Source organism: Acanthochromis polyacanthus, chromosome 12, assembly GCF_021347895.1.
Source record: "Acanthochromis polyacanthus isolate Apoly-LR-REF ecotype Palm Island chromosome 12, KAUST_Apoly_ChrSc, whole genome shotgun sequence".
NCBI lineage: Eukaryota > Metazoa > Chordata > Actinopteri > Pomacentridae > Acanthochromis > Acanthochromis polyacanthus.
In genome coordinates, this window is record NC_067124.1 from 6,147,572 (window position 1) to 6,173,484 (window position 25,913).

Consider the following 25,913-nt stretch of genomic DNA (forward strand, 5'->3'; position numbering starts at 1 on the left):
TACAGCTGTACAGCTCATCATTAAGCTTGACACTAAGGAACCAAAGACTTCTCATTTGACAGCTTCTGCTTTTCTGTCCTTCTGTCTCTCCCTCAGCTCACATCATTGCAGGGAAGAGCAAAGACGTGAGGAAGAGACACAAGTGAGGGAAGCAAGGAGACAGAGTAGCATATTGAAAAGCCCCCTCTGTTAATCATCAGTCTTCACACACATCACAAAGTGTTTGACAGTGAAATAGCAGGTCAGCATTGTGCTCAGGCATGTGCTTCCTCCTGGACATCCACAATTCAAACAAAGGCCTGAATCCAGATATCTGGATACTGTGTTCCAAGATAATACTACATTTTTGTTGTTTACTGGGCGTATATGTAACAACTAGTGGTGGGATGAGCTGAAAAACATTTGTCTAACTAATTACAGGCTTTTTAATAAATTAATCACAATAACCACATTTTTTGTCAAATAGCAGTAAGGCAGCACCAAGGGACCAACATGTAAGAAACATGAGAATAGAGAGGACCCAACCAGTGAGCTGGGATAGACTCCAGCACCCCCGCGACCCTAGTGAGGATAAAGCAGTGTATAGAGAATGGATGGAATTATTTAATAGCCTGTATGTAATCAATAAATGGCCTTTTGCTATCTGAAGAAGAATTTATTCAGAACTCTGATATGTTGACAGTACTAAATAAATCAATAAATACATGCATACACACAGAAATACGTCAATACATTAACTGTGATAAGATTTAGATGAAAATAAACTGTCTGTAGAGAATTTCTTTGTCCAGTATTCTACATTCAGTTGTTGTTTTTGCAGAATACAGTATTGCACACTGGTTGGTCATGACATTCTGTTAGTGTGGTTTCACTGTTTAAAATGATGCCACTTCTTTTCAGGCAGAACCTGTGATCATAAAACAATACAAGATTCTTAGTTCCATGTTAATAAAGCACTTAAAGCACTAAGTATGTCTAAATGTATTTTTTAAAAATTAAATATAGCACTCCTATAGTTGGAAAAATATTCACAGTTTCGAACTTCTGGCATCAATAACTCATTAGATACAGGTTGTCAAAACATAAACGATGCCTCTTTTCCATCGGTGTAAGGTAGACAAAGTGCTACAAGCCCAGTTTTATCAAAAGTAGCTGTCTTTCAAGCTGCAGAAACAACACTGGTGTCTGGTGTGTCTAGACAGGTGTCTATGGAGTGCACATTGACCGTCTGCAAATTGTAAAACCGCTGCAACAGCAAAGAGAGAGACAAATATTCAATAACTTAACTCTGATACACTGTAGTGTCACCAAAATCACTGCAGCCTTCAACTGGCTCCTGTTGACACCAATGTCATTCCTTTAACTTGAAAGACAGCTACCTTTTTTATTTTATTTATTTTTTATTTAACCTTTATTTAAACAGGTAAAAGACCCATTGAGAGGGTGACGTGGCCAAGAGAGGCACCAGCAAACATCAAAGTAAACAAAACAGACAGATAACAATAACAACGAGCATTAAAATATTAAATAGAAGTAATTAGATAAATAAAATACAGGAGTCATATTTACAATAATAATTTAAGAATTATTTGATAAAACTGCACTCGCAGCACACTGTCTACCTTTCAGTGATGGGAAAGAGGCATTGTTTATGTTTTGACAACGTGTATCTAATGAGTTATTGATGCTGGAAGTCTGAATCTGTGAATATCTTTTCAACTTTACTTAACTGTGGCCCTGAGCTGTCGTGGTGGGCATCCTTTATTTTCATTTTTGAAAGGTGGAAACCCTAGTCATAGCTAACGTTACCTCTGGTGCTAACAGCAACATGTTTTGCATTGAGGTGATGTCGTTGCTTGAAGTGCTGCTGTGATAAAAAAAATAAAAAATAAAAATAAAAACACTCTTTGTAGCACAATTTACACACAGCCATGCTTTTATCCAAGCTGCCATCAGGAAGATTTGTAAAAGAAAACTTTCTGCCCAACACGCTCAATGTGGTCTCATCTTCCTTCACAGTTCAACAGACATTCTTGTGTGCTGACATCACTTCTGTATATCTTCTTCATGGCTGCAAACAGACTTTAGGTTCATTACTGCCACCTACTGGGCTGGAGTGTTCATCAGTTATTTATTGTAAACGCGTTATTTTTTCTGTAACTACTTAATCAAAATGAACGTGTTAAAGTCCCAGCCCTAGTAAAAACATTTTACAGACTCCATCAGACTCCTTTTATGGCCCACAGTGGGTAAATATCAGAGTTCTTTTCTAACTGAGCTGACTAAGTTGCTGCTGACTCCCCAAACATATGAACTTCACAAAATAGTACCTGATCCACCTCTTAGAGATCGGTTCATTTCTCTTCTGATAATACAGTCATGTTGTTTGTTTTCACCTGGTTCTGTTGTAATAAATATCTAAAGGTTGAACTCTGTTAAGCAAGTGACTCAATCAGCAGCTGTTTTTTAAAATGGAAAACTGTATTCATTTAGCAGATATCGGTAGAAACTAGTAATGGGGGATCCTTTAAAAGTAACAGGCATCATCTAAAAATACCATCAGAGCTGTACTTCAGTGCTGATGATCTCCAATGGATCATCCATGAGTCAGTGGAAGCCCCGCCCACCACTGACACGCTGTTACCAAACAATCAGAGCTCGCCCACTTCTGAGGACCCCCAAGAGGACCTCTGCAGTATCGCAGCACAGTGATACATCTGCTAGTCACAATCTTCCCCCACAACAAGCTCAAGAGCCAGGCGGCCAGAAACAGCATGCAAAAGATTGGAACTGCTCACACTGTGAATTTCAATCAGTCACCTCTGTTGTGTGTTTCTCCTGCCTGCTTGGTGTTTGGTATTCCTTTGAGGTCTGGCTGGCTCTGGTGAAGGAGGACTGAGGAGTCGGGGAGCAGCTGGCTGCAGGGGGAGGAGTGAGGGATGGAGGAAGTGGGGTGCGGGTGACGCTCCGTGGAGGTGGTTAGTGGGGCGCTGTTCTCTGACTGCAATCATAGTTCCAGGGCTTTACAGGATATAGCGACTCTTACACTTGGCTCTGATAAGGATTAAACCACACAAGTGTAGTTGCTTCACATATACCACTGACCTCTCGCTGGCTCAGATGGCAATGAAGAACTCTGTACAACTCAGCACTGAGCAAAGCCCAAGAAAAAAATAAACAGACAAACAACATAGGAATTGTATGATGACTCCTACACAGACCTGTAATGAAAGCAGCACATAAACCCAATCAAGACGCTCATATGAGATAACTGTTGCCAAGACACAGATAGAGAGACTGTAACAAAAACGGAACAAAGTGAAGCATTGGGCACAATAATGGCTTTTGATGTTTCATGCAGTGGCAATGAAGAATCTGGGACACTCCTCATCATCAACAACAGCAGAATGTCTTGCTTCTTTCATCCAATTAGACAAGTTTGGCAATATGCTCTGTAATGGTGAAAAACAGAAGCACATAACGCTAGCAAGGGATCATAAATGGTTCCAGCCTCACTTCCTTTCAAAAACTTTGATTACAAAAGTCTACCTGTGGATCTCCCCTCCCATTCCTTTAAACATCATATACAGTGCCTTGTGAAAGTATTCGGCCCCCTTGAACTTTTCAACCTTTCGCCACATTTCAGGCTTCAAACATAAAGATATAAAATTTTAATTTTTTGTCAAGAATCAACAACAATTGGGACACAATCGTGAAGTGGAATGAAATTTATTGGATATTTTATACTTTTTTAACAAATAAAAAACTGAAAAGTGGGGCGTGCAATATTATTCAGCCCCTTTACTTTCAGTGCAGCAAACTCACTCCAGAAGTTCAGTGAGGATCTCTGAATGATCCAATGTTGTCCTAAATGACTGATGATGATAAATAGAACCCACCTGTGTGTAATCAAGTCTCCGTATAAATGCACCTGCTCTGTGATAGTCTCAGGGTTCTGTTTAAAGTGCAGAGAGCATCATGAAGACCAAGGAACACACCAGGCAGGTCCGAGATACTGTTGTGGAGAAGTTTAAAGCCGGATTTGGATACAAAAAGATTTCCCAAGCTTTAAACATCTCAAGGAGCACTGTACAAGCAATCATATTGAAATGGAAGGAGTATCAGACCACTGCAAATCTACCAAGACCCGGCCGTCCCTCTAAACTTTCACCTGGAACAAGGAGAAGACTGATCAGAGATGCAGCCAAGAGGCCCGTGATCACTCTGGATGAACTGCAGAGATCGACAGCTGAGGTGGGAGAGTCTGTCCATAGGACAACAATCGGTCGTACACTGCACAAATCTGGCCTTTATGGAAGAGTGGCAAGAAGAAAGCCATTTCTCCAAGATATCCATAAAAAGTCTGGTTTGAAGTTTGCCACAAGCCACCTGGGAGACACACCAAACATGTGGAAGAAGGTGCTCTGGTCAGATGAAACCAAAATCCAACTTTTCAGCCACAATGCAAAACGATATGTTTGGAGTAAAAGCAACACAGCTCATCACCCTGAACACACCATCCCCACTGTCAAACATGGTGGTGGCAGCCTCATGGTTTGGGCCTGCTTTTCTTCAGCAGGGACAGGGAAGATGGTTAAAATTGATGGGAAGATGAATGGAGCCAAATACAGGACCATTCTGGAAGAAAACCTGTTGGAGTCTGCAAAAGACCTGAGACTGGGGCGGAGATTTATCTTCCAACAGGACAATGATCCAAAACATAAAGCCAAATCTACAATGGAATGGTTCACAAATAAAGGTATCCAGGTGTTAGAATGGCCAAGTCAAAGTCCAGACCTGAATCCAATGGAGAATCTGTGGGCAGAGCTGAAGACTGCTGTTCACAAACGCTCTCCATCCAACCTCACTGAGCTCGAGCTGTTTTGCAAGGAAGAATGGGCAAGAATTTCAGTCTCTCGATGTGCAAAACTGATAGAGACATACCCCAAGCGACTTGCAGCTGTAATTGCAGCAAAAGGTGGCGCTACAAAGTATTAATGCAAGGGGGCCGAATAATATTGCACACCCCACTTTTCAGGTTTTTATTTGTTAAAAAAGTTTAAAATATCCAATAAATTTCATTCCACCTCACAATTGTGTCCCACTTGTTGTTGATTCTTGACAAAAAAATTAAGATTTTATATCTTTATGTTTGAAGCCTGAAATGTGGCGAAAGGTTGAAAAGTTCAAGGGGGCCGAATACTTTCACAAGGCACTGTAAGTTGTGAAAGTAAGTTGTCCTTGTTTCACTGATTTCCCTGTGATACAAGTGAAAATTTTAGCAGTGCAGCACTGATTATTCACAGATGTCCATGACCTGCCTTGCATCTCACTATGAATAAACTGCTGAGTGTCTCTTATGTGGTAGTAATAAATAAGTGAAGAAATGGTTTCAAACACTCCACGTGCTATCCGTGGCTCATTTGGTCTACACATTCAAAGTTTGTTTACATCCATATTTTTATATTTATTTTCGGAAGACACTGAAAATTTGTAAACAAAAGTCATAAGATTGCAAAAAAAAAGTAGACACAGTTGATCAAAATGATGGACAATGACAACAGACATAGTGGATCAGTAATAAAGTAAAAGTATTGTAAAGTAAATAATTGAATTCAAATTAGTTCAGTTCAACTTTATTTATATAATTACACACACACACACACACGTGTGTGTGTGTGTGTGTGTGTGTGTGTGTAATTATATAAATAAAGTTGAATTGAACTAATTTGAATTCATATATATATGCATATATATAATTTATATGATTGCAATTCAAATTCTCTCAAGATGCTTTGCAGAACCCATATGCCTGAACCCCCAGTGCAAACCCTATAGGGGCAGTGGCAGGAAAAAAAACTCCCTTCACTTAAGTTCCCTTAGTTTCATGCTAGTCCTATGGAAGATACTTGATGATCATGACAAAGCAAGGCACTGCCAAACATTGGGTCTAAGAATAAAAGCTTTTAAGTCTTCTACCAAAAGATGCAGACTTTCAGTGACATGATAAAATTTTCCCAAGGTTTCTTTCAACAGCTATAGGGAATACTCGATGTGTGAAACAGGTAGAAGCCTGGAGGGGTGTGTGACTGAACTATTTGCAACACTGTTCCAAGGTTAAAACTGTGAGATGCAAATGAAAGCTCTTCACCATACCTTAATGAAGCAGAATGAACATGTGCACACAGTTTTAAAAAATAAAGACTGCAAAGGTTTTGTGAGGAAATGTTAAGCATGAACCATCTTTGTTAGGCTTTTAGAATACACTGTGCATTCTGGTAAGAAACACAGCCAACACTGTTGTGCTTGTTTACAACAAAACTCCACAGGGTTTCCTTAACAGCTTTACTTCTTTAGAAAATCTTCCATCGTGCGCGACATGCTGACTTCACATGCATGTGGTGCCTCCTCCAAAACACACTCGACAATTTACACTTGCAGAAGTGTGTTTCAGGTGCATAAGAAAAGAGATGTCCAGTGAGCACGACACAAAAGTACAATTCAGTTTCCCAGATTCACAACACTGTAAAAATAAACCCATACAAACACTCACACTTGCCGTTTTAAAATCCATCTAGCATTTAAATGTGCATCTCAAACAGGACATACACCTACTGTTACTTACACATGGCTGTACCGTCCAAGCTGAGCATTAACGTGGGTTTGAGAGGCACAGCGTTGCCTGCTTGTTGTGTAAGAGTGGAGGAGGACGAGGTGTAGCATCCACACAGTCATAATCTGAACCTGAAAACATGGCTATGGCATCTATACCTGTTTCCTGCATGTGCCAGGCCGAGTGTGTGACAGATGATGTTTTGAGCGATTGCTTGTACAGTTCTGGCGTGATTACTAGAATTTCTTTACTTGTTCTACGGCTCTGACACGTCCAGCTCCAGAGTAAACGAAAGAGCCGGTGAAGTTTTTCTGTTCATTTGAGACCTAATGTAATCACCTGTTTGTACTGAAACATACCTTCTGGAAATGCTTTTCACAATGGACTATGTAACATATTTTGTGATTTCAGTTTGGTTAGGTTTAGGCTCAAAATATGTTCAGTTCCAGAAATGGGGATTAGAGTGGACCTGTTATTAAAATGCAACCTGCCACCCTTTTCTGAAGGAGTAGACTAGACTACAACAGATTAGAATAGAATAGAATAGAATAGAATAGAATAGAATAGAATAGATCCTTATTGCCATTGTTTAGCAACAACAAGCAGAAAGTCATTACAAATTAAAGTGGGACTGTCAATTGTTGTAACTATTTTCTGTTGAAGTTTATATTGGTGGAGTTACAGCTAAGAATTTTTGAAAACCTCGAGTAACATCAGTGTCAGTGACTGACTGGTTAAAAGGCAATTTTGATTAGGTGCACATAAAAATGTATTATTTTCAGATCTCACCCTGAACTGAAGATATAGGGACAAGAAGATTTGTATCTCAAAATTCTCCGAAGTGTCTCTGATCCATTGTGCCCAAGGTTGTCCACATTTTTCTTACAGTTGTGCAGCTGTTACTGACTTAATTTTGGAAATATATGTTCTCAGGTGAAATTTTCAAAACAGTCCAGAGCTTAAGGGGTTAGTTATAGGAACCCCCTTTGGCAGCTGGTATAATGCTTTATTCAAACAGCTGTGTCCCCTGTGGCAGTCACGAGTATTGTTTCACAATGGACGCTATTTCACACAGCACCACACCATCAGAGAGGTCTCATCCCAAATGTATTGTGCAGCAGGAGAATGAGCCCAAACATGCAACAAGAGTCATAAAAAATCTCCAGTCTCAGCAAACAGAACAAGTGACTACATAAACAGATATGACACTGAGACAGGCTGAATCCACAGAAGAACTGTGGCAGCTTCTCTAGAATGTTTGGAACAACCTACTTGCCAAGTCCCTTGAAAAACAGCCAGCACCTATACCAAGGACTGCTGCTCACATCCAGCATACATCTACTAGAGGTGCAGGCAAAATGTCTGATCACTGACAGACGTAGCAAATGGCATTTAACATCTCATAACAGCACTGAAAATACACTGCCTATAAAAAAAAAGTCACCTCATAGATTGAACTAAGTAAATAGCTAAGGGCCTTCCAATGGATAATTACTGCAGCGATGAATGTGTTTCAGCTGCAACAACTTTTTTTAACCCCAGCTGATGCAGTGAGGCGCTTCTCTTTTCCTAAACAATCATGTTGGAAGAATCTGTCTCAGAAGGGTCAAATCATTGGCCTGCATCAATCAAAGAAAACAACTAAGCAGATTTCTGAAACTACTAAAATCAGGTTAAGAAACATCCAACACATTATTAAAACCTGAAGGATAGTGGCGAACCATCAACTTCAAGGAACTAATGTAGTCGGTCATGTGGTCTGATGAGTCCAGATTTACCCTGTTCCAAAGTGACAGGGGCATCAGGGTAAGAAGAGAGGCGGATGAAGTGATGCACTCATCATGGCTAGTGCCTACCAGCCTGTGGGGGTTAGGGTTATGATCTGGGGTTGGTCAGGTTCGGCAACATTATGTTCCCAAAAAATGAGGTCAGCTGATTACCTGAATGTACTGAATGAGCAGGTCTTTCCATCAATGGAGTCTTTCTTCCCTGTTGTTCATGGGCATGTTCCAAGATGACGATGTGAGGATTCATGGGGCTCACACTGAGAATGAGTGGATCAGGGAGCATGAGACGTCGTTGTCACACATGGATTGACCTCCACAGAGTTCAGACCTCAGCCCCATTGAGAATCTTTGGGATTGTCTGGACAAGATTTTATGCAGTGTTCCAACTCTCCCATCATCAATATAAGATCTTTGTAGAAAATTAATGCATCTCTGGACAGAAATATAATCTGTGACATTGCAGAAGCTTATCGAAACGATACCACGGCAAAAGTGGGCTGTTCTCAAAGCTAAAGGTGGTCCAACTACATATTACAGTGTGAAACTTTTAGTTTTTTTATTGGACAGGCAGTACATGTTGCGTATCAAGGAGTAGAATGACAAGTAGGTGGCAATTTAGTTTGACAGCTCACACCAATCTTTCATACTAATGCAGCCTCTGCACCAGGTAGCAGATAACAAACCGATTGGATGTTCACAACCAAAAGACAATTTAATGCACTCTTGAAGACAACAAGAAGTCTCTAATTTTCTAAAGGAGCTGATAATGGTCACAGACTGTCATTTCTAAGGCTAATCACACCTCTGGAATGGGGGTTCTTTGTTTCCCAATATATTTCCATGTAATAGATTTTATACAATGAAATGTGTTTCACAAAACCAACGGCACAATACATTAGCAAAAACACAAGAAACAGTACTGGAAACAGAAACACATGGCTGTGGTACCTAGCGGACAAAGAAGACACACAGTTACCACACCGCCCTGTATAAACTCCTGTGCTAAACATGTACCGCAGTAACCAAAAGCAGTTCCAAACATCTCATCTTTAACCTACACAAAAACTCAATGCATATAATAATACATTCATATCTCATGGAACTAAGAACATAAAATGATACACTGGAAGTCTCATACCTAGCACACGGACGATTACCACTGGCAGCACACATGCAGTGTTTTCATTCTCTAACCATCTGTACTCCTAAGCACAGTAAATGGACAAAAAGAGCATTTTTAATGCAAATAACAATTTACCACTCTGTCACTATATTTCATAATTCAGTCTTTCATAGGATGGTATTAATTACATTCTCTTACCGTCCCAATCTGCGACCATCTCTGTTACAACTTCCTGTATCTTGCTCTTTGACCCTAAAACTACCCCGCAGACAGCAATAACAATACGCCCCTGTTGTCCAAAATGCAAATCAGCAGAAGAGCCACAAACAGGGATTTCAGTGGTTTTCAATGTATTTAATTGCCTCTGTTTACCACCTGGTGACAAGAAGGCTGCATTTTTTTGCTGTGACCTGTTTACCTTCTTCTCCTCCTAACAATTAAAACTTTATAGAAGGCATGTACTGAGTGGTTTTAAAATCACAAATTAAGGAACTCTAACAACAACAAAGGTATCACTCTAAAATCTGGATTCAATCTACGGTACTCAATCATCATCATCTATACACCGCTAAATCCTCATTAGGGTCGCAGGGGGACTGGAGCCTATCCCAGCTGACCGAGGGTGAAGGCAGGGGACTCCCTGGACAGGTCACCAGTAAATCACAGAGACAAACAATCACACTCACATTCACACCTACAGACAATTTAGACTTACCAATTAACCTTAGCATGTCTTTGGACTGTGGGAGGAAGCCAGAGAACCTGGAGAAAACCCACACATGCACCTTGGAATCTAAGCATGTGAAGGACCCACATACAAGACTGGTTAGATGATTATATGAATTTTGCTCCAAAAAGTTTGATATAAAAGAGAGTTGGTTGAATGCAACAGAGGTTTTCTTATTTTTTCTTTACCATTAATATTTTTTTATACTAGCTTTTCCACTTTTAACTTGTTTAACTGTAAACTTTGAGTCTTATTTCACTTTGGCACATTATCGATGAAACTACACAAAAGTATCTCGGCATTAATGAACAAACCCATCCTGTAGATTTTCAGTGACGCACCCTGCAGCTACTTCTATGGAAACACAAGTATCACTTTCTTTCTCCTAAATGGGTGAATTCAGAAATTATAACTGGTTTCTCAATTTAAAAGTGCTTCTAAGTTCATCACCATTCTGCTTCCAGTGATGATCAAAGTGAATCATTCAGATTGCTTATCAGCATTCATTCACTGTCTGTTGTGTTACTGTGTCATATTGTGTTATTTGTTTTCAGCAGCAGATAGTAATTATTTTGTGTATTCTTATCATTTTGCAGCTGTTTATTTCTTTGTTTGGAAACTGGAGGTCAATAAAATCTTCAGTCATGACTTCCCATTATGCGACTGATCAATATACTGTATGTATATTTGATCATTTATTCAAATTCAACCTGAACTATTAATGATCGATTTCCAGGTTATATCTGTTAGAGGAACTGCTTTTATACAAGTGCAGTCTTAAAGTGTTGTTAATCTACATATACAGTACCCTGTAGTTTACAGTTGATTCTCGTAGTCATTGTGTTGGTCCTACATGACTTTGACTAGGACCAAAACATACTGGCCAGATCACTAGTCTGGCCTCCAGAACTTCAAGGTTTGTGGTATGTCCCCAGTCATCAGTGATGAGTATCTACATGTATGTGATCTGATGAGGTTGCTGTCTCATCTGACGGATCCACCATGCAGCTTTCAGGGCTTCACTGCATTTGCTTTGGCACTAGGCTCCACACAACACCCTCAGGTGTCTTATGTAATCCATGCCTTGGTAAGTAAGAGCTTTTTGGTAGTATTTGAAGGACCTACAGGATATTAGGCCGGCAGACATAATGTTTTGACTCATCAGTGTACATTCAGTAAATTACAGTCACAGTAAATAAATGAAAAGTATGGAAAGCTCACTGTTAAATTTCCTCTACAGACACTGATTAAACCTTCTTTAATTGTCTTTCCAGGATGACAAATGTGAAGATTACGGTTAGGCTAGCTTAAGCTGAAGACTGGAAGCAGGAAAAGAACTGCAAGCTTGACTTTGTCCAAAGCTTAAAATAGCACCCACTAATTACAACAGCTCCAAAGCTCGGCAATTAGCAGTGTGTTTCATTTTTCTCATCTAATACAGATCATATATAGCATTTACAGTCTGTGCTACAGAATTGCAACAATGCAAGAACATCAATTATTTACAGCTCCAAATATGGGAATTCATTCTATTTTATGTCTTATTAGGTTGCATGATCAAGTCACAGTTTCTCTCTTGTATGAAAACTTTGACTCCATGGAACAATTTACAGAAATAAACACCGGCTTGTTTAGCATGTTGGTTTTATGAATAATAAACTTCACACCTCATCAGCTTTGTGTTTTTAGCTGATATTTCTGGCAGCACACACAACAAAGCAATCACATTCTGAGTTTGTTTGCTGACACTTTCATCTGCCTGATGACACAACATTGTGTTCCTCATCAAAAGGAACACAGTCAAATAAATAATAGCTGATGGGCTACACATGGGACATTAAGACAGGATTTTGTCACAATAAAAACTCTGGATTGAACTGAAAATTCTCCAAATGCAATCCTCAAATTTAAAGAAGAAGAAAAAAGTTGAACTTTTAGGAAGTTGTAACAAATATGTCAGTCTGGCTTTGTGAGTTTTAGGATCCCTGCTTCAGGTCTGCCTGGCCCACCTTTTGTATAACCCTCTCTTTGTTGCCCTGTGCATAATTTGACAACCACCCAAGCTTCACCCACACATCTTTGTCATGAAAATGCTTTATAAGTCAGAAAGTAGCAATTATGGTAATTCTGATACGACATTAACACACAGGTGATAAAATAACTTCATAGAAATGTCACCATCCAAATGAATGACACAGTATATTACATTTTCTTAAGCAAATGCCAGTTTTTTGGTGTGACTTGAACGTCACTTGGTCCAGAACATTTGGGGACCCAGTCTGAAAAGAACAAGGATTCTGTCACACAGAAGACGTTCATCAGTTACCAGCATTAGAAATCAACAGCACCTCAGATTAGAGCCCACATCAGTGCTTCCCAGAGTTCAAGGAGCAGACACGTCTTGACACACGAGTGACCATGTGAAAGAGGCTTTAATGGTGAAACTACCATAAAGAATCCATTACCAAGGAAGGCCAAGAAGATGGAAATAATTGATTGGACCAAGAAACACAAAGAATGAACCTTAGAACTGTGGAAATGTGAAATCTGGTCTCATGATTCAAAATGTGAGAAGCATACCTTAAGAAGTAATTGTTTATGTATCACTGGGTCCTTTCGGTATTTGCCTAATTGTGAGATTATTTTTTTCTCGTTCCAGTAAGAGTTGTCAGGTTCAAGATCTTTGAAGAAATAGGCACGAAAATTGTGAAAGATGGCAAAATATGAGCCCTCTGTCTTTTGATAAAGAAAAAAAAACATCATCTCATTTATAAAATATATATCAATAACGACAAATGATTTCTATTCAGATAAGTTACAATCATTTATGGCCTTTTTTTAAAAAAAAATGTTTTAAATAAAAGCTGATGAAAAAATACTAGGGTAGACATGTTTGCAGTGTGAGCAGCACAAAAAAATGTAAATCTACAGAATAACATCAAAAATCATTTAAATGTCAAGTGCCTTCACCTGTGTGCACACAGGAGTACATGGACTTCAGAACAGTTATTTAATATGTAACAACATAGTATGATATTTATTTTACACCTCTGCCGGTATGTGAATAATACAATCTAAAAACATTAAGTGCATCTGACAATACTGCCTATAATGTCTTGTCGCTGCAGATTCTGTCTGGCACTATGTCTACCTCCTACCTCTGTTTGTCATTGGGGGGCGCTCTCCTTCAAACACAGCCCATTGTCCTCTGATGTGTTACAGTCAGAACACCAGGGGATGCCTAATGTGCTAACAAAGACAATGACACTCAGAGGGTGCTGTCCATTAATCCACTTAGACTTTTGGCTGTGGGCATTTCCACGATTACAGGGGCGGGTCAAATTCTATTAACCGTGAGATTTTTTTTTCCGGCGGAAGACAGGCATGCAGATAACATGTTAGCATTCTAACCACAGACAAAAACGAGACTTGCATTAATTTCACGACTGTTTTGCTTCCGTACAGAAACACATGCAGCCATCCAGTGTGAATGAAACAGACGCATGTAGATGGCTTTTTTTAGGATGAGTCGATGGAGATCAGAGACCTATAGTGCTCCGTTTGGCACTACAGTCCATGAAGAAAACACAGAGAGTGTAGGTACTGGAGGAAGAGTACACAGATAGGTTTTGATTTGGTCAGCTGGCAAATTGTCCACTAATACAGTTAGCAAAATGTCAGTTCCAGGCACTTAATTTCAGTGTTTTCTTTAGTCAGATTGAAAACAAACAAAATAGGTTAATGTCAAAATAATTTTTTGAAAAGCTTTTTGCTGCAGTTTAAGCTACTGGGTTGTATAGTCTTGCTTCCCCGTATCTCTACAGCAGAGGTAGGGAGTGCAAAGTGAGCATGACCAATAGTGATAGAACCACAATCATGGGACATATACCAGACTGAACTATCAATGCCACAAGTTAAAGTATAGAATTACTGGCAACTAAAGAAAAGCTCAAAGTAAAAACAAAGTTATTCAGAAAGTTGCCCATGTGACTAGTATGCTACAGTAAATGACATTATTTTTGGTGATAGGTAAATATACATGCAAAATCTCACTTCTGTATCTCTTCAGGTTAGAGCTATAGAAATGTATAATTAGCTAGTAGAGGTCAATGCTTCTCAACTTAGATTTTGGCCACCATACAGGGTTACAAGACAAAGGTGCATGAAAACACAAGGGGCTATGAAATGACTGCAGGAAGAAAGGAGGAAAATCATGCTTAAATTTTGGGGTAAAATGCTTTCTAGAGTAAAACATTTCACACACAGTCGGTCCAATCGGTAGATGAACTGGATCCACATATGGACAGACCAGACCTGTGTGTTGATACAGACACAGTTCAGAGGGAAACAGAAAGAGACTGCGAAAGAGTATCAGTGGATTGTCTTAAGACAGAGGTAGACTCTCTCAGACCTTACCAAAATGATGCAAGTGCAAAAAAATTAGATAAATAATATCTAATATTTTCTTTGAAAAGTCCTTGGTTTGGGGCTACACAGTGGTGTAGTGGTTAGCACTTTCGCCTTGCAGCAAGGAGCTCTCCGGTTCAAATTCCAGCCTGGGCCTGGGATCTTTCTGCATGGAGTTTGCATGTTCTCCCTGTGCATGCATGGGTTTTCTCCGGCTTCCTCCCACAGTCCAAAAATATGCTGAGGTTAATTGGTCACTCTAAATTGCCCGTAGGTGTGAATGTGAGTGTGATTGTTTGTCTGTATATGTAGCCCTGTGATAGACTGGTGACCTGTCCAGGGTGTCCCCTACCTTCGCCCAAGTCAGCTGGGATAGGCTCCAGCACCCCCCGCGACCCTAGTGAGGATAAAGCGGTGTATAGAGAATGGATGGAAGTCCTTGGTTTGGGGGGCATTAGCTGAATGTTCCAGATTGCACTTTTACAATGTGGTGTGGGAGGTCAGCCTGTTTATGAATGTGAAGAAAGCCCATTTCAAAGGGAGGGACTCACATGCACCGACATACATGCTAGGCTCCCCTGACTGACAAAGAGAAGCAAAGAATATAACACAAACAGAGATGGTGTGACTTCATTCTCTAAGGACCCATCAACTATCTTAACACACCAAATAGTTGTTTTCTGCTATATTAATGCTATATTCATGCCACGTGTCTTGTACTATAACACCTTTACAGTGTTTAGAAAACAATCTAATCACACCTGGGAAAATTCAAGATCATGGCATGTGACATGCAAGAGGAAAATAATAGCTCAATAGGTATTCACAAAGAAAATGGCAGTTCAGTCAATGGACCCTCATTGACAAAGCTTCAGGTTGGGACTTTCCATCTGCATGATGTTTTTTTTTTTTTGCCCCCAATATAGTGTCAAGACACAACAGATTTTTATATTTAAAGTTTATGTATTTTATTAAATGCTAAAGTGTTCCCAACATTGTTTATGATGTTACATTTTTAATGGCTTGGTACAAGATAATGCCACATAGATGTGCAAAATAAATACATAGAAAAAATAGCATCATATTTAATGGCTTCCTAAAATGAGATTTTGTCTGGTTTTGCCCCTGAAAGTTTATTGTTGTTAGGGTACAGCAGACCAGGTAATCAGTATTCACCATATCAGAAAAAAAAAAAAAACTATTAACCTAAACTCTGGACAGTCATTATTTTTGTCATTATTATTTTGAATGTCATCAAAATGTGTCATAAGATAAGAATCAGTTAATGTATATGATAAGTGAAAAGAGAGAGAACTGCTGTATCTAAAAGGCGAACTGATCAAAGCCAAAGCCTCTGGGTAATGAGCTCTAAAAGTGACCATTAAATTCTTGACAAACCACGAAGCTTCCTGAACAATCTATCACAACACTGAGAGCTGGATGTAATTTGCATCAGTCAGAGGCACTGGATGTGTTGTTTGCAACCAGCATCAATACTGCAGAAGGAAAATGGGAAGTTAAAACTGAAAGCAGCCAAGCACTGTCAGTAAGTTTCCAAGGCGATCATAAAAAATGTTCAATAAAATTGATGACATGCCAGCAAACACAGCAGGATGTAATGCATTTTAAACAGATGCAATCATCTTAGATTGGACACTTTGTCATCAATGTTGAATCTGGTAATTGCTGGCAGCTCAACTAAAAAAGAACAATCAATATGTAAGAGGTTGATGAAACAAAGAGAAGACAAGCATTTTTCTGGAAAGCAGACTTACATGTAATTCCACCACTGAGTAGGACCACCAAGTACTGTATGTAGAATGACAGTATATGGTTTCCTGAGAAGTATGTGCATGTTACTTACAGACTCTGTCGCAGCTCTGCTGTATCTCTAGATGTCCCCAGTGACTGAAGATTCTTCTCTAATGTGACAACTGGAGGAAAAAATGTATGATACAAACATTTAGAATATATCCTGGCATCACAAACACTCCCATGCACTTGAGGTCATTCAATCTATAACCCTACAAACTGAAATTATATTTACTACTACTTAGAAGAATCTAAACCTTAAATCTTGAACTAATTATAGCCCAGATTTCAAGCTAATGTTTTCAGTACATAAGCATATTTCAAATTGAGTGCTTCTTCCATCCTCAATGTGAACATCGAGATATGCTACTAATTTTACCTTATATTTAAATCTGCTGCTAATATTACGAATATATCTCAGCTTCAAACTAAACCTTGAATCTCAAATGAAATTTAGTCTTAAATAAACAAAAATACTTTTATAATTATGAAGTATTTATTTTTCATAACTGTATCCCTCATTATAATACTAAACTGAACCTTTAAATCAAGCCAATAATTGTCACTTAATAATTAATGTTATTTTCAATATTATATCTACAATCTTAAATGGAAGACACAATGTGAAATGTAGCTTAAATCAAATGTAAATCTAATTTGGAATTTGAATTCAAATATAAATCTTAAATATTCCTTTATCCTAATTTATATTTAGTATTATGCCTGATGTTTCTGCAGTGGTTTAAAGTGTATATGTCGATGTAGGAGCACATAGACAAATGCTCACACACATGCACGTGTAGTTTTACTGATGGATGGCAATTTTACCATTGGCGTTGATCTGGAAGATATTGGAGGACGTCTCCTGAAATACATCTTGCAGTTCTGAGGGGCTGACCTGTGTGGCTTTAGAGAAAACATGTTATGAGCAAACACTTCTCTGACCAGTGGAGCATGACTCTGTGGCAGATAGAAAGCAGAGACCATAGCAACAGCATGCAGGGATGACAGCAATGACACAAAAAACACTACTATCCATACACATTTTGAATGTTTGCATGTGTGTTGGAATGTGGTTTTTTTTGTGAATAACATTTATAAAATATAAATTTCCAATGTAGAAATTGAAATCCAATCCACCAATGAGACATAACATTCTGACCACTGACAGGTGAAGTGAATGACACTGATTATTATCTCTTCATCATGGCACCTGTTAGTGGGTTGGATATATTAGGCAGCAAGTGTTAGAAGATGTGTTTGAAGCAGGAAAAATAGGTAACCGTAAAGATTTGAGTGAGTTTGACAAGGGCCAAATTGTGATGTCAGATGACATCACAAAAGAACATCTTCAGGCTTCAATTCCAGATCTTCAGAAAACTGTCCCAGGATCCTGTTGCAACTGCCATGGCATCATCAGTAACGCCCAGGCAGCTAACACGGTTGTCATGTCCAGCCAACACACCAGCACGATCAGCGTGATAATGTGATAACTGACTATGCAGATGGAAATGGAAGATTTTTAATGGAATATCTCCATAGGGGTACAAACCTTTGAACCTGTAGTGTATGGTTAGTAGATATGCTTAATTCTACTTCTCTGTGCAAGAAAAAAAGTAAATAAAACAAACCTGGGGATAAATGAACCATTTCTATTTGACCTCATGACTCGTTTATAATGTTATATGCGTTTATCTGCTTTGTCTGAAAAAAATTCATGCAGTTTGTAAATTTTTAACACTTAGCCTACACTGTGCTGACAAAGAAAGTTTTAAAGAATACACGCAAATGTACTGACGGCAAAGTCATGTTAATTACTCATAAGAGGCAATAGGTAAATTGGCAGTTATAGTAATTACATTCAAATATTGTGCATTGTCATTACAATGAATAGAAGTGGAAAGTGAAAGGACATCAAAGCCTGTGGGAGTCTCTAATGTGGAATCTAACTGCAGCGATGATGATAGACTGGACGGGGAAAATGGCATGGCACTACGCCACAGGCTGGCAGCGGGAGTGGTGAGTCTGCTGTATAAGCTATGTGGGCAGGGCCATTTTCCCTGTTCAAAAGCACATGTCATTGCAAATGACAGGGAGGGTTAATGGCCTGAAGCCATTACGGCAGGCTGAGATCAACATCACGACCTGTATGAGCTGCACGTACGAGCCATCTCACCCACCCTTTTGTCAAATATTGCAACCAGAAATGACTGCAATTGGCTTTTTTTCCCCCCCTGACACAGTCAAAAATACCGAGATATCAAGGTAGAGCTGTTAAAATGCTCAGAGGTCCCATACATGAGGAGAGGGGGATCAAATGTTGGCATGGAATAAAGAGAGAGTAGTAGGTGAAGTCAGAGATATAGCAGAGAAACTGATATATATAGTGTGGAGAGGAACAAGATCTGCTGGAGTTCCATTGTACATCATAAGTCATTAACTCTGCTCACTGAGCTACACTGACAAATCATCCAGGTAATAACGTGATTGCATGCAGTCAGTCGAGCAGCCTTACAAGATTGTGATACATTTGGAAATGGGTCATTTTTCAACTGAAAGACCTTTAGTGCATTTTTAATGTTTTTTCAGCACACACACATCTTTAACACACGCTTTGTCCACCTTTCATGTTTCCACAGTGATGGATGAATTTCCACTGTTAATGCTACAGCCTGGCCTATCAGTAGATGGGTTTAAAGGATGTTTTAGGCGTACGTCAGTGCAAGGGTTGAGGAGGATCCAATAATTCAATTGCTCAGAGACTGAAGCAAAAAAAAAAAAAGAAAGAAACACATCAAAATACTACACGTACTGTCAATATAAAGCAACTGTTGTTGGTTATTTTGTAAAGTGTGTCCATATTTATTCTGTTGCAGTTATACAACATGGGTTTTAACAGTTATCATGGATGCAACTTATCCTTCTGGAATGACTATGGTCTCTCATTTTGTGTGTCCCGGTAGGGTCACAAATATGTTTCCCTACCAAGAAAGAACCACATGACTGAAATTAACAAAAAAAAGTCATATTAGTTAAACAGTTAAATAGCACTGTGCAAAGTACGTTGGTTCAGTGATTGATTGGGTTGGTAAGTGAACAGATTCATTCCAACAAGTTGAATATCGGCTCATTAAAGAGAAGCTTGCAATAAATGCACTTGTTTCGCTGATCGTGGTTCCAGCCTTTAGTGGTTATCCATTTAATTTTGGAGATAAAATGAAGGGAATCTATCCTCTAGAAACCAACTGACAATGAAGGAGAAATTTTATTATGGAATCCTGTGAAACAATACTCTGAACAACAAGATGATGTCATGCTCACCCCTCAGGTCATACAGTATGCAGATACTGATGAACCATTGTGATAATCCTCCATTTAATGATTTGCTCTTAAAGAGGAAATCAACCAATTTGAAACAGTGTTGCCACATGCTGTACTTTTTTTGTCAAGTAATGTTACTTGAGTCTTTTGAAAGTTTGAAAATGAAGATGTAAAAGTGTGGCTTTTGATTCCTCCTTTGAAAAAACAAAAAAAAGTCAATTGTGAGTCTAACAGTGTGAAAAGAAGGCAAAACAGCGTCCCCTTTACAGACAGGCAGTAGTCAAAAAATTTTTTATAAAAAAATATTAGAATTTGCAAAATAAAGCCTTTCGTCCTGCAGCTTCCCTCTCTCTGTTCCTCTCACCACATGAGCCCAAGCGTGTACGGGCACTTCCTACAAGCATGCAACACAATCATTAACATGAACAGAAACATGAAACTCAAGCCACAGCTGTGAGGCCTTTGGCTATAGTTAGCAGAAGGCTAAACTATTACAAACATTCAACATAGCCACTCATTGCCGGTTTACATGGTATATGTACCTACACAACTCAACCAATCTCTGCAACACGTTTAGATAAAAAAGAAACATGATGTTAGCAGTTTACTGACCCAGAAGAACAACAGGCTCAGAAAATAGCAGCTACTGGACCCAACTTCAGTTTTAAGAGGATGTTTCACTGCATCAATACTTGTTTTATGGCTAGACTCTCTTTTTGACTTCATTTTTGATGAATTGTTCCTTTGTTTTGGGTTGCTTTGCTAAAAAGGCAGCTGTTACAGTACTGACAACATCTGCTTTTTCCTGCACATTAGGCTTTCCACCATCTGAAGGAATGTGTATGCACATCTGCATTGACAGAACAGTCAATAGAAACAACATACTCTTTCTGTGAATCACTTGATAGATTTCCTCAAGCCTGTAAATCTGTTTTCCTTTCATGCCATTTGAATTACAATATACAAGGCTACAATTGAATAGAAAAAAATGTAATATAATTTTTTTTTAAAGTTGCTCAAGTATTTGGTTATAAAAAAAAATGTGCATTAGGAAACCATTAAAAGGCTAGATATTGTCAGTTCAGGAGTTATATAAAAATGGTAAAACAATTTGAAACTCACATACTAGAATTAATTTTAAGATTTTATTGATCATTTTTATAGCTCATCAGGGTCTGGCCCCAAGCTATATATCAGAAATGCTGATTGCTTTTATGCAGCCTCAGATCCTTAGGCGGGGTCCTTCTTGCTGTTCCATAGTTGAGGCTGAAAATCTACAGGTGACTGAGTGTTCAGGTCAAGTGATAAGGGCCCCTCCATGCGCTGCCTGAAGGATCAGTGCTGAATCAGTGTCTTCATTTCAATCACTTCTTTAAACCTATTTTATTTTTTTTCCAGTTTTAATTATTTTTATGGTCTTATTTTATTGTCTCTCTTTTGTTTTGTTTTTTTACTTTATTGGTGTTATTTTCATTCTCTTTTACCCTTTATTTACTGATCCATCCATTATCTATACACTGCTTAATCCTCATTAGTCTATCCCAGCTGACTTAGGGTGAAGGCAGAGGGCACCCTGGACAGGTCACCTGTTTATCACAGTACTACATATAGAGACAAACAATCACACTCACATTCACACCTACAGACAATTTAGAGTTACCAATTAACCTCAACATGCTATTAGACTGTAGGAGGAAGCTGGAGAACCTGGAGAAAACTCATGCACAGGGAGAACAGGCAAACTCCATGCAGACAGATCCCTTTGTTTTTCCTCATACTTGGATCTGGCACTTTATGACTCTGATTTTATCTGATGTTGTTGTACAAATATATTATAAGATATTTTACCATGTTTAGACTGACTAGTCTTCTGTTGTTCAGTGTTCTTCCTGAATATCCTTTTTTCTGTTATGCCCTTTCTGTAAAGCCCATTTTCTGTATTTTTAAATGTTTTATATAAATAATGTGATTATTACTACTGCTATTATAATTACTGGATTGCTTGTGTATTACATTATTATTATTGTGGATCACAGTGTGTTTAATACCTACTACTGGCTACTTTTGTTTTACCATACTGGACTGGAGCTGCAGTGCTTTGCTGAGACGTTTACTTTCAGACTGTTTCTATGCTTCAGTAGTCAGTCCGCAGTAATAAATCAGATTCATAGACTATTCATATAAATTTTCATCCCATTCCTCAACATTTTGCACCTCTAAACAGCAACACCCTAGATACATATTGCATGAGTGAAATCAAGCAATTTTATGGCTCCTGCTTTTTAAGCATTTTACCTGTGTAAAATCTAGACACAATCCTTAGGCAAATAAGGACAAACACTATTACACTGTTAAGCACTTGAAAAAGGACTGCTTTCTCTTGGCTTCACACAGTTTACTGTGTGAAAACTTGAACAACCGTTAAAGTGGAATCTGTTGCAACAGAGCTTTTTGTGTCAGATTATCTCAGTGGCTGGACAGACATCGGTTTACTAACAACACTCCAAAAATGTCCTCTATTGCACTTTAAACCAAAATCCTTTCTTTCATAAATCAAATCAAATATTATTTTGCTTTTTGCATAGGGTTTTATTGATTTTACAAATGGCTGAAAACTGTGAGCGCAGTTTTTGCAAGTACCACACAATCCTTTTTGTAACATCATTTTCACATTGGAGCTCACAACACATACTCTGCACTTATGATTTCATGGCTATTTGACAAAGTTCACTGACGTCGTGTTCCCTGGAAGGTTGAGGGATCCATAGAGGGTTATTTCACAATCAGCAACTTTTTATCTTTTCACACTTGAAACTTTTCTCTCACATTAACATGCCTACACTTTAGCATGCTCATATCAGCATGCCGCTTCAAAGCTGCACTGATATGACACACAATCACTCTTGACAAATTTAGTCTCTCTGGTTTGAGCAGTGTGTCTGATCTAGTCATAGCTTTTATTATGCCCTGTATTATATTCCCATAGAGTCACTTTGGAACTGCTTATGAGGAATGTAAGAAACATAAATCACACAATAAAGTGTTAACAAGACTAGGGTAGATACTTTTGCCTTTACTTAGTTGGCACTGCTGATCTTTGCACTAATGCCAACATGCTACAAAGTCCACTATGACGATGCTAACATTCTGATGTTTACCAGTAACATCAGCTTGCTAACATGCTAGCATATTTGAATTATCATATCAATAACAGTTAGAACTTACTGTGGCTGCTAATTTATACAGGATTTATGTTTGACTAATAAGTGACATGTGACAAAAAGACATTGTGTCAGAGATGTCAATAATGGACCTGAACTCCACCCCAACACCTCCTGCTGTCCCCCACCCCCCTCATCCCCACTCTCACCCAACCGATCGAGGCAGATGGTGGCCTTCCCTGGGCCTGGTTCTGTCTGAGTTTTCCCCTTCCCTATTCTAGTTTTTTTTTTTTTTTTTTAAATCCTTCCTACTGTCACTCAGAGGGAATCCAAAGGAAACTTTGGATTGTTGGGTTTTCTCTGTTTATAATTCGTAAGGTCTCTACCTTACTATGCTCAGTGCTGTGAGATTACATGTGTTGTAAATTTGTGTTATAGAAATGAAATTGTACTGAATATATTTGAACTATTTCAATGTTTTTTTTAAAATCATTTTTAAAAAAAATGTCGTCTAAAATGGTTAATACCATTTTTCAGTTATCAGTGGTAAAGCCTTTGTCTGCCACCACAGCAGTCAAGTGGTTCATGTAACTGCTACCTGCTAAGAAGTTTTTCATGAATCTCGATTGGAATTTTGGACCACTGTTTTTCTTCCGTCGATCTCCAGGCCTCTAAAAGTGGAAGATTTCATGTTATCACTCTGGTTGGGATTCAGGTTTGTAGCTTAGCTGGGCTACTGAAAAATGTTTAACCAGAGAATTTATCACCGAAAGCTTTCTTCTTCACCCAGTAAGCTTTTGCAAAGGCTAGTCTTAAGTATGCCTGCCTAGGAGAAGTGGTGCGTCCTTTGTTGACTACTGGAGTGTTTGTTTAGAGATACTGGTACCAGAATTTCTCAGATTCATCAGGATGGCCTTGCTGGTGATCTCTGGATTCTTCTTGGCCTCTTCAAATGACATTCTTGCTAGTATAGCGGACATTTTTGGCTTACTACCATGGCCCTTGAGAATTTCCACAGTGTGCTACTCCATGGAATTTTTAGATTATGCTTTGTACTGTAGTCAGTGGAAATGGGAAACACTTGGTCATAGCTTTATCACATTTTCCTGTCTTACGAGCACCCACAATGGACAACAAGAGGGCCATCTTTGGTTCTGGCCATGACTTGTCAGTGACCAGTACGTGACTGAAGAACTACTGCATTAGCTGTTCTTATTTTATTGTGTATTAGAATTCTCAAGAAATGACCAGGATGATTTGGAATGCAATGTAAGTTACAATTTCTTAAAATGTGACCATTTTAAGAGGTACTAAGAATTCTGTAATTTTTACGATTCTTATCCATCCATCATCTATACACTTAATCCTCATTAGGGTCACAGGGGGGCTGGAGTCTATCCCAGCAGACTTACCGTGAAGGCAGGGGATGCCCGGGACAGGCCACCACCAGGGCTACATATAGAGACAAACAATTACACGTACATTCACACCTACAGACAATGTTGAATTACCAATTAACCTCATCATGTTTTTTGGACTGTGGAAGGAAGATGAACATGCAAACTCCACACAGAAAGATCCCAGACACAAATGTGCATAAGGCATGCTGGAATAGTGTTGGCTTTTAGAATCATTGTTTTGTTTGTTTTTTAATGTACAGAGCCACAGAACACATTTATTTTTTTCCAGCACACACACCCACATATTTTGGGGCGCTGACTGAAATTAGTGACACTTTCATTTTTGTAAGGGCTCATCAAAGATCCATAAATGTTTGTATCACATTGTGTGACAATCCGTCCCCAATATGAGAACAAAATAGTTTATGCCTTTGAACTGTAGTCGGTGCTTGTCATCTAAGAATATTGTTCTGCCACTCAGGACTGGCAAAAACTTTACGAGAACGCAATCTATCTGTTGCATTTTTTTGTCCTGTATGCTCTGTTTACATATTCCCGCTACACTTCACTATCTTTAACTCTCTGTGTTTTCTTTTTTCCCCATTGTCTTACTCATTTAATACTGGTTCTGATCTGCACAGATTTTTTTCAGGTCAAAATATCGAATATTCAGTGATTACTACAAAGCCTCTTTCAGACACGCACTCCTCTTCATTAATCTGATGGCAAATGAAGCCATCACCTTTAGGTCTGATTATGTACCCTGATCACGTTTTCATGATCATTGATTGCATTAGCAATCTTATCTGGTCAGACAAAGTAACATTTTCATATCACTTTGACACAAGTCTTAACTTTACTGTCACAATAACGGAAAGGCATGCACAAGTGAGGTACTTCCAGATGAATAAAGTGACTCCTTTCTCACTCACTTTGCTATATACTGTTAAATCTGTTGGGCTGCAAATTCAATTAATTCAATTCAATAAATTTATTTCAATATATATATATTTTAATAATCTCAGGAGTCATATGAAATAATCACATGTTCAGTGGGATTTCAGATCTTTAATGATCATCCATGATTGTTAGATACTGATTTGAATTTGGCTTCAAAGAACTTTCGGTATAAAAACAAAATGCAGGTTCTTATCACTATTTTTCTCGGGCTTTGTTTTTCTTTGTTTGACCTAAAATGTGGGCTTCTAACCTAAGTATTGTTATTAGTAACTGGCTTCTCAATTCCAAAGTGATTCTATATTGATCACCACTCTACCAACTGCTTCCAGTGATGATTATGGTTAATAAATTAGTTTACCTGTGTGTTTCATTTAGTATCTGTTGTATCTGTTGGTGTTTTAGTGTTTGCTTGCACCAGTAGTCAATAAATATGTTGTGTTTAATTGTCTTTCATCCTACCATGTATTTCTTGTTTGGACCCCTGAGGTCAGTGAAATCAGAGTTCAGGAGTTATACATGACTGATCAATCCAAATATTTTTACTAAAGTTATTGATATTCAATTTTTAAGGAATATTTCATATTCCTGATAAAGGTCTCTGA

General features: G+C 38.5%; 1 protein-coding gene across 1 annotated transcript in view; it reads right to left on the bottom strand.

Annotated features, from left to right (window-relative positions):
• Positions 1 to 25,913, bottom strand: part of tsnare1 (T-SNARE Domain Containing 1) — a 217,941-nt gene that overhangs the window by 114,579 nt on the left and 77,449 nt on the right. The window contains exons 3-4 of the mRNA XM_051956820.1: positions 17,298 to 17,375; positions 16,522 to 16,591 (exon numbers count right to left, since the gene is read on the bottom strand). Coding sequence (XP_051812780.1) covers positions 16,522 to 16,591; positions 17,298 to 17,375 — 148 coding nt within the window. The remainder of the gene's footprint in view (positions 1 to 16,521; positions 16,592 to 17,297; positions 17,376 to 25,913) is intronic.